Source organism: Hydra vulgaris, chromosome 04 (genome assembly GCF_038396675.1).
Source record: "Hydra vulgaris chromosome 04, alternate assembly HydraT2T_AEP".
In the NCBI taxonomy this organism is placed as follows: Eukaryota; Metazoa; Cnidaria; class Hydrozoa; order Anthoathecata; family Hydridae; genus Hydra; species Hydra vulgaris.
Genome location: NC_088923.1, coordinates 37,154,263 through 37,165,000, shown reverse-complemented (window position 1 = coordinate 37,165,000; position 10,738 = coordinate 37,154,263). Strand labels below are relative to the sequence as shown.

The 10,738-nt window shown below is 28.6% G+C and overlaps 1 protein-coding gene across 3 annotated transcripts in view; it reads right to left on the bottom strand.

Moving 5' to 3' along the window:
• Nucleotides 1-10,738, bottom strand: part of LOC100205903 (otoferlin) — a 166,983-nt gene that overhangs the window by 71,005 nt on the left and 85,240 nt on the right. For all 3 annotated transcript variants that reach the window (XM_065796220.1, XM_065796219.1, XM_065796221.1), the window contains exons 31-32: nt 10,046-10,207; nt 1-434 (exon numbers count right to left, since the gene is read on the bottom strand). The exon at nt 1-434 is cut by the window's left edge and continues 377 nt beyond it. In XM_065796220.1, coding sequence (XP_065652292.1) covers nt 1-434; nt 10,046-10,207 — 596 coding nt within the window. The remainder of the gene's footprint in view (nt 435-10,045; nt 10,208-10,738) is intronic.

The window sequence follows — 10,738 nt, the reverse complement described above, 5'->3', positions numbered from 1 at the left end:
GAAAAAAGCTTTTCATTTTTTGGAGAAATTGATTTATTTGACATTAACTTTGATGCTGCAAGTGAATGGACAGGCGATCCTTTCTTTGAACCAGGAGCAAATGAGACAGATTTACTAGGGGCAATAGATGGTGTTTTGATTTTTTCTTCATCTGCATTCAACTTTTTAGATCCTGCTAAGGAAACATTAGTTTCATCTTTTATTTCCTCATTTTGTGCACCATCTTCCTTAGTCTCTGCATTGCCATCAGGATTTTCATCTTTTTTTTCTTCATCATTGCCTGTAACTTCATCTATGTAAGCAGAACTGTCATACATATATCCAAGTAGTGAATTAATAATACTCGTTCCAACTAGTATCTCATTTCCAAACATTCGCATTTCTCGAAGCGATATTGTAAGTGGAGGACAGTAAACTGCTTCCTCTGGAAGATCCTTTAAAGTCATTTAAAAAACTTAAATTCATTGTTGTTACTATTTAAAATGCACAAAAATAATATAAAAATATAGTATAAAATATAAAAATATAACTTTGTTATATTAAAAATTAATTTTAAAAACAAAGTGTAACAAAAAAAAATGCAAGAAAATATTTATTGTGCACTTTAAGTACAAAACATGCAGGGAGTGTACATACATTGACCAACTTAAATAGGGAGAATATGTGAGGAGTTAACATACATCGACTCAGGGTTTGGCTACATTTTGAATAAGAACAAAATTCTAGACATAGATTCATTAAAGCAATCCAAATTGTTCCATTTTTTTGGAAAATATTTTACTGCAGCTATTTCACAAATTAAGATTACTTTTCTTTTTAAATAAAACCAAAACCCTCAATCAATGCATTTTCAACACTCAATATGTTTTCTGCTACAATAATGAATAAAGAAACTCAGTTGCTTACTTACTAAATAGAGACTAACCAGATAGATTGAAGTTTTCTTTTCAATGAGTTGTGGTGCATAGAGAAATACTGTAGACAGTTAAATTGATGTTTTATTTATTAAAATTCCTGATTAATTATGTTAAAAACCATATATTTATAACAATAATTTTTGGATGTGGCTATTTATACATACTGTAGGTATATGCAGTTAGCTATTTATACATACCATATGAATTTTTTTTTAAGATTTTTTATATGCTTCAACATATTTAAATAGAGAAAACATTAAGGAAATGTACATACATCAACTGGGTTAAATGAGAACAACACGAAAGGAATGAACATTAAGGGTATAACTAAAAAGATTTTTGAAAAATTTTGTATCTCCTGTGGTCATAAATGATGAACTTTTGTAACCAAGACACCCAATGGCATGGTTGGTGTCTTATTTTACTAAAATTGTTTTTCTCCAAAAGCACATCATGTTGGACCTCAAAAGAAGTGAAATCTTTTTCAAATGTAGCCTTCTTAAAAAAGATATCTGTAAAAAACTTCTTAAAAAGTAGTTTTTCTTTAATTTTTGTTTAAAAACGTAATTTTTTGTTATAAGAAAAATATTCTTTAAATGTTTTTAAACACCAAAACTTTACAGTTTTTAAAAAAACTTTAAGTTAAACCTTATTGGTCTAGGGATTTTTTAAATTTTTCTTCTGAGTTTAAATAAAATGTTTATTAGTTTTTTCATAACTATTATTATCAGATAAAACAGTAAGACAAGTAAGCAAGACAAAAAAACTATAAACAATTAAAAAAGGAACAGGAACCAAAGCTGCAGTTCATGCCATAAAAAAAAACACTTAACAATAACAAAACAGATGCAATTCTTTTGATTGATGAAAAGAATGCCTTTAATTGTATGAATCAATTTACTTTACACAACACCCAGGTCATTTGTTGAATAAATTTGTTGATAGCCTATGTAGCATGTGCACAAGAAATTTCCTCCCAAAAAGGCGCAACTCAAGGTGATACTTTTGCTATGCCTGGGTACTCTTGTAACATCATATAATTGTAAAACACCTGCTTGTAAATCACCCTAAGGTTAAACAGGTGTAGTTAGCAAACAATGCTATAGTTAGTAGAAGCATAAAAAACTTACATAGCTGGTACCAGAGTAATTCCATGTCAATTGAGCCAGGCCATGTCACCATACACCTCAGATTTTGCTGAATTTTATACAGTTGAGAGTACTTAGAAAAACAAAAAATCTTAGAAAACTTTAGCTTCTAGCTCCAAGAGGATCCTGAAATATTATCATTTTATTTTCAACTGATCTTGGCCAGACTCCTCTTGTCCTCTCAGAATTGAGACCTTTGTTTAAAGGTTCCAAGTAACAGCTTTAAAAATATTTGATATTTTGACTTAAAAATTTGTACCTGGCTATTTTCAGGGTTGAAGAATCCAATGAAATAATCAGTATTATAAAAAAATATTTTTAAGTACCTGTAATTATCAATTTAAATAAATTTAGGCAATTTTTTATATACCTGATTTTGATGCTCAAGAAACCCACGTGGCCTTGATGATATCAAAAAAAAATATTTTACACATTATTCTAAATTTTATGATTTTTCACAAAACATAAGATTTTTGATCTGCAAGTATATGGATTTCTATATATGGATAACAGGGCACAGGCCCCACTTTTTTGTAGCGGAATCTTGCAATACATTTTTCCCTACCTTTCAGACTAGCTAAAGCTATGAAAATTTCTGTATTTATATAGTGTCGATAAACAAGCATTTCAAAATTAAAAAAAGGCCTAAGACACTAGGGGAGGGGGCTAGGGGCATGTGCTCCACTTTTTTGAGCAGAATCTTGAGATGAATTTTTCACTATCTTCCAGACAAGCTGCAGCTCTGAAACTTTCAGCATTTGAGTAGTCCTCATGAACATGCGCTAAAATTGTTTCAGGTCAGACGACCAGATAGTCCATGGGGCTAGGGCACCTGGGACTATGCCCCACTTTTTTTCTCAAAAAAAATTTTTTTTTTTTTAAACTTATTTAAGATTTAACTTTAAAACTATTGTCTTCAATTTTTTTTTTTAGATTTTCATTTTTAACAACGTTAAACATTTCTTTGATAACATTGCTTCCCAAATTTTTGTTATTTATATTTGTTCCATTTGGTTTTGATCATTCTATGTTCAATAATCTTTCTTAAAATGTTTTAAGAAACTTAATGTTTATAAGAATTTTGATTTGTATGTATAAGATTAAAAACAGTCTAAAGTAATGATTTTAACAGAATTTTATTTTGTATAATTTAAAATTTGAATTAAAAAAAATTAATATATTTTGCGAATTCTAAAATGGTAACAGCAAGTTGTTAACAGAAAGTTGTTAACAGAAACAAAAAACATCCAGTCATTACACTAGTATAGAAGAAATTTGTTACCTATTAAAGTCATCATTAACATTTTTAACATTAACAAATTGAGTATAATTAAACTTTGTGAAAAGGAAACTTTCTTTTTGTCAAAGTAAGATAAAAGAAATCAATCACTGTTTAGTTTTGTATTACCATGGTGATTGCTTAAGTTGCTTTCATTAAATTAATTACTATTGGTTTCTCATTTTTAAATTAATCTCAAATTGTTTTTAGTGTTACAGTAAGAATGGATTCATGTGATTTTGGAAAAAAGTTAAATGATACTTGTCATAAACTAAGTTATTGTAGAAAGATTGATTTAAAGCAATTTGATTGCTATAGAGAAGATGCCAGAGAAGAATTTATTTGGAGATCTGGAATAACAGATGATAAAATTTTAACAATCTGCCTTCATCATGAAAAGATTTTTGGTACACACATTGAAAAGAAGCACACAAAATGTTGTAATTTATTGGACAAGCATAAATCAAAAAGAAAAGCAATCAAAGGTAAATATTGTTGATAAAAAATTATTGTAAAATCTTTTTTGAATAATGAAATTAAAATCTACTAGTTTATAAAAGTTTGAAAAAAAGCTGATCTGGTTATGCATTATATATTAAAATAAGTACAAATAATTTTCATATTGATAGGTAATTACTAAAATCAAATTGTTCTTTTCATTTCAGGGAGTCATATAATAACATTAGACATGGCAAAACAATTGAGAATTAATTTTCCAAATGTTGTGCCTGAATATCAACTTTGTCAGAGCTGCTTTGATGCTATAATCAGTAAATTTCATGAACAAGATAATTGTGAACTTTAAGAATCTATTTCATGTGGTACTTCTGAAAAGTCACGAGAGGCATTAAATGTTAGTTTGGAAACAATAGGTGTATGCCTCATAAAACTTCATGGCATTCCAAAGCATCAATGGTTATTTGTTGCTAAAAGTAAAGTTATAAAAACAATGTCAAAGTATGAAGAGCATATTTCAAAAGTATATAATGTTAGGGAAGAAGAACTGAAACATAAAATTCCTCATATGAAAATTATTGACAAAAGTAAACGCGATGATCTAGACAAACTAACAGCAGAAATAAAAGAAAAGTTAATTGTTTCTGACCAAAAAACTAAAATTCAGTTGTTAACATTTACACCCGAGTCTTGGTCAAGAAATTTTGCTGCAAGATATTTCAACATCACTATATACCAAAGAAGCGCGCAAACTAAAGAAAATAAGTGGGATTTCTTCAGTTCAAGGCACTAAGAAAGGAAAAATATTTTCAGAAATAACATTAAATAGAGTCAACAATGTATACCATGATGACGAATTTACTAGACAAATGCCTGATAAAAAAGATTATGTAAGTATTGGTAGAAAACAACACATGCAAAATCGCCTTATTTTATGTAATCTTAAAGAACTTTATGCTTCTTTTAAAACTAAATATCCTCAAGAAGTTATTGGATTTTCTAAGTTTTGCAGTTTAAGACCAAAATAGTGTATAACTGTTGGAGCATCAGGCACTCATTCTGTTTGTGTATGTACCCTCCATCAAAACGCAATACTCTTGACTAATGCTATATAAAATACAAAATAAAATGTACTTACAAAGATCTGATGACAAAAGTTGTTTGTGATGTAACGAGTAACGAGTGCATGGTTCATTGATGTCCGAACTGTCCAGGTATAGTTTCTTTAAAGAAGTTTCTGGATGCACAACTAATTGACAATGACAGGGAAATGTCATTCAATCAGTGGCAGAAAACAGACAGAACAACATTGATCTATCACACAACAACAATGGAAGAATACAAATTGATGTTATCAGAGGCAATAAATAAGTTAACAGCTCATTCCTACATTGCAAAATGTCAAGAAAGATACCTAAAGCAACAAAAGGAAAATTTAGCAAAAGACTGTAGTATCGTCTTAGGTGACTTTACAGAAAACTTTGCTTTTGTGATTCAAGATGAAATCCAAAGTTACCATTGGTGCAAAAGTCAATGCACATTGCACCCTGTTGCCCTCTATTTATTAATTGAAAATGACTTGAAGAAAAATCGTTTTGCTTCATGTCCGAAGATAATGAGCATGACACTAGTTTTGTGTATGAAGTTCAAACACAAACAGTTAACTATTTAAAAGAATATCATCCTAAAATTTCATAGATTCTTTATTTTTCTGATGGTTGTGCTGCACAGTATAAAAATCACAAAAACCTTTACAATATCTGTCTCCATAAAAATGATTTTGACATTGATGCAGAGTGGACATTTTTTGCTACAAGTCATGGTAAGTCACCATGTGATAGTATTGGTGGCACTGTAAAACGATTAACTACAAATGCAAGTCTACAAAGGCCCATAAATGACCAGATATTGAATTGTAACAAAATGTTTGACTACTGTACTAACAATATTAAAGGGATTATTTTTTTTCAAGATTGAAAAAGAAAGACTGACAGAATTGCACACCACTTTGAAAACACGTTTTGAGCTAAGTAGAACAATTCCTGGAACTAGCATCAATTTAAACCAGAATCTATAAATACTATTAGCTTTAAACGAACAAGTGAAGATGTTCATATGACATTTTTTCTTTTTCTGGTATTCAAAGTTCTCAAAATGATCAGCAAATTAACATTAATGCCTTGAAATTGGGTGAATTCATTATGTAAAATATGATGTATTTCATTGGATTGGTACGATCAATGAAATTGATAATATAGAGCAAGATGTTATGGTAACGTTTATGCACCCGCACAGTCCTTTTAATAAACTTTTCTGGCCATCTAGAGTAGATGAGTGTTGGATGCCAATTACCAACATAACTTGTATAATTGATGCACCTGCAACAACAAATGGGCGTTTTTATACTTTGACCGTCGATGCATCTAAGCTAACCTTAACATTATCTTGACTTTCTTTTTTTTGTATTTTATTTATTAAATAATGAAGTAAAACGAAACAAGTATAAAAGCAATAAAAACTTTTTAATACAATATTTTCAAAGTTATCTTAAATTTAAGACACATTTATGTGTTTAAAAATGGTCCCAGGTGCCCCAGCCCCATGGACCATCTGGTCGTCTGATCTGAAACAATTTTAACGCATGTTCATCAGGACTACATAAATGCTGAAAGTTTCAGAGCTGCAGCTTGTCTGGAAGATAGTGAAAAATTCATCTCAAGATCCTGCTCAAAAAAGTGGGGCACATGCCCCAGCCCCCTCTCCTAGTTTCTTGGGCTCTTTTTTAATTTTAAAATGCTCGTTTATTGACACTATATAAATACAGAAATTTTCACAGCTCTAGCTAGTCTGAAAGGTAGTGCAAAATGTATTGCTAGATTCCGCTACAAAAAAATGGGGCCTGTGCCCCGTTATCCATATATGGAAATCCATATACTTGCAGATCAAAATTCTTATGTTTTGTGAGAAATCATAAAATTTAGAATAATGTGTAAAAATTTTTTTTTTGATATCAGGTATATAAAAATTGCCTAAATTTATTTAAATTGATAATTACAAGTACTTAAAAATATTTTTTTATAATACTGATTATTTCATTGGATTCTTCAACCCTGAAAATAGCCAGGTACAAATTTTTTAGTCAAAATATCAAATATTTTTAAAGCTATGTGACTTGGAACCTTTAAACAAAGGTCATAATTCTGAGAGGACAAGAGGGGCCTAGCCAAGATCAGTTGAAAGTAAAATGATCATATTTCAGGATCCTCTTAGAGCTAGAACCTAAACCTTTCAAGTATTTCTTGTTTTACTAAATACTCTCAACTGTATAAAAATCAGCAAAATCTGAGATGTATGGTGACATTTTTGAAATTTTCTGGCTCAATTGACATGGAATTACCCACCAACACTTTACTGATGAATGATGTAAACACAGCTACTATGTAAACTAATCAAAATGCTGGCTAACTGTAAATCTCCATTATTAGCAGAGAATGCTGGTATAGTTATATAAATCAGTCAACAATCAGCTTCTTTTTTTTTCGTTTTTTTTTGACATCTTCACTTCCAACAAGGCTACAAGCAACCACTATTAGAGTTGGAAGTTACTGGAAGAAAAAACATGAAGTTTATAGAGCAAGATAATGATTGACAGACAACTCAAAAGATTGCAAATTATATGCATTAGGAAAACAAGATGAAGGAAACGAATTCCAAAGAACTGATGTTCGAGGAAAAAAAAAAGAATTTTTTGAGCACTTAGGAACAATCACAGTAAAAGAATGAGACTTAATTGAATGACAAAAACATGAGAATGAAATTTAATAGATGAAAGATGGGTATATCTTTCATCTATTAAATTTCTGGGTATATCTTTCCAAGAAAGATGGTAAGTAAGAGTTAATCCTAGAAAACGAAGGGTAAATAACTCATCAAGTACATTACTGTACATAAATATAGGAAGATCTAGACTATTGCAATAACTATTCGCTGAAAAAAATTGAGTTTTACCTGATTTAAAGTTCACCAGCCACTGAGAGCTATATGCCCTATGCTGTAGCAGAAGTGAGATCCTTTTCAAGAACAAATACCCCCTCTAAGCATTCAGAGAGTGTTGGATTCTTATCAAGACTAGAATAAAGGGTAGTATCATCAGCAAACAATACCACCTTAGATGTCAGAATATTTGGAAGATTGTTAATGTAAATTAAAAAGAGTATAAGACCAAAGATAGAACCTTGAGGACCTTGAGGAACCCTGAAGTTACAGGATATGAAGAAGAGTGCTGTCCATCAAGGATAACTTTTATACTATGATTGCTGAGGAAGGATTCAATAATCTTAAAGATGTTACCTGATACATTGTCATAAAAAAGCTTATGGAGAAAACCATTGTGCCAAACTTTATCAAAGACTTTAGAAATGTTGAGAGCGATAGCCTTGGCCTTTCTACATCTTCAGAATATATACAACATATGAGTTCAGTAATTGGTTCCCAAAAGTTTTAAAAACAAATATTGCATTTAATAATATTTAAAGCAATAATAGCATATTGTTGTATAGTACCGTGAAAATACGATGAAAAAAAAGTGTTAAAATAAAAGTTTACCTTTTGCAAATTTTTTTTAACAAATGAGTTAAAACAACATTATAAAGTATCAGAGACTCAACCACAGATTTTATATTTTTCACAAAAGGACTTTAATTAAAATGTACATTTTTTAAAAAAATTCCTCAAAATTTGAACAATATCTAGCACCCATAGACAAAATTATAGACAACCTTACTTGGAAACAATAACCCTTTTGAGGATCACATTAAGAAACTTTTTACATTAACTCCACAGGATGGAGGACTGGGTATACCTATACTAATTGAAGTGTCTAACCAGTTTTTATCATCTATGAAATTAACTAAAAGCCACATACTGCAAATTTTAGATCAAGACAGTTTTAAAAACAAAAAGCTTTACCAGGATTGTACTAGAAGATTTCAAAAATATATAATTGAGCAAGAGACTTTAGCATTAAATAAGAAAAAAAACTCAATTGATTAAATCCAACCAGTCTGTTTTAAGAAATATACAGCTAACAAGAAGCTAATGTGCAAGTACTTGGTTAAACGCATTACTGCTAGAAAAGTAAGGTTTTGTTTTAAACAAGAAATCTTTTAAATAAGAATTTTGAGAAGCACTACACACACAATACAAATTTGATTTAAAAAATAACCCTTGCAATTGTGAATAAAATCTTGATAATGAGAACTTTTACTTTTATACAGCAAATAAAATTGATCTATTTTAAAATTCGTTTAAAATCATTTCGAATATATTAAAAATTACTGATGAAAACTAAATTTAGTATTTGAAAAAGATTTTATTTTCTTATAATTTTATTCTTAAAACAATCTTGTTTGAATAATAAAGCAAATGGTTTTGGCAAAATGGACAGACTACAATATTTAACTTACGCATTTCATTTCCATGACTAACTCAAATCTGGATACTGCAGCTTCATTTAAAAAATACACACACACACAAAAAAAAGGAAATATGGTGAACAAGCTTGTAAAAATGAGCATGGCAGTATGACAATGTATTATTATATGTATTACTTATGTAGCAAGGTATACAAGCAAAGTTTTGTATACCTAACTACATAACTACTAGTTTATATGACAGTAAGGGTACACAAAAGAAAAATGGGTACAGATTGTCATAAATTTGTTAGAAGATTAGCAAAAAAACTAGCTGAAAAATAAAATAAAAAGTAATTGATTGTAATGATGGGGATAAGGACAAAATTATCTTTTGAAATTTTTCTCAACTATTTTAAAAACTGTTGTTTGTTTTTACTATGTTTTAATTCATGCTATATCTTAATTCATGATAAATTAAAGTTAAAACTATGGAAAAGATTGCGCTAATCCATCTTTTAATAAAATTTTGTGTAACTCTAATATGATTTAACATACTTAAAAGAAATTTAAATTAAAAAAGTTAACTTAATGAAAAAATATTACAATAAAACTGTTCCTCAAAATTCCTTTTAGATGCTACTGTAGGCTATTTTGGGATTCAAATTTAATTCAATTCCATTTAATAAAGAAAATGTAAAATCTTATAACTATTATGCAACTTTTGAAAATAATAAAAACAAAAAAATTTAATAATAATAGTAATGTTATATTGAATAGCTATTTTACTAATAGTATAAAAATTAAAAAAATACATATAAAATTAAAATTTACCAAATCAAAGTATCCCCATGGTTCTGTAAAATTTGGGTTCTTTTTAGCTGAAACAATAACTGGAGATTTTAAAGATACACTGACACATTCAAATTCAACTTGCGGTCTCTCAACAGCTTGAAAGTTTATAGCTTTTAATTCTCGCACACCCCAAAATAAACACTACAAAAGTATATATATATATGCATATATATATATATATATATATATATATATATATATATATATATATATATATATATATATATATATATATATATGCATATATATATATATATATATATATATATATATATACATACATATATATATATATATACACACACATATATATAATATATATACATATATTATATATATATGTGTGTATATATATATATATATATATATATATATATATATATATATATATATACATATATATATATATATATATATATATATATACACACATATATATACAATATATATACATATACATATAATATATATATGTAATATTTATATATAAATTTGTATGTATATATACATATACATATATATAAAAATATACAGGGGTTGAAACAAGTGTCGGGCATTGGTGCCCCGAGATTTTTTTTGAGACTTGTTTTAGGGGGGCAACCAAATATTGTTCAGTTTTTCTGAAAAAATGAACAACGATTTGTTGCCTTCCTCTAGCAGGTTTCAAGAACG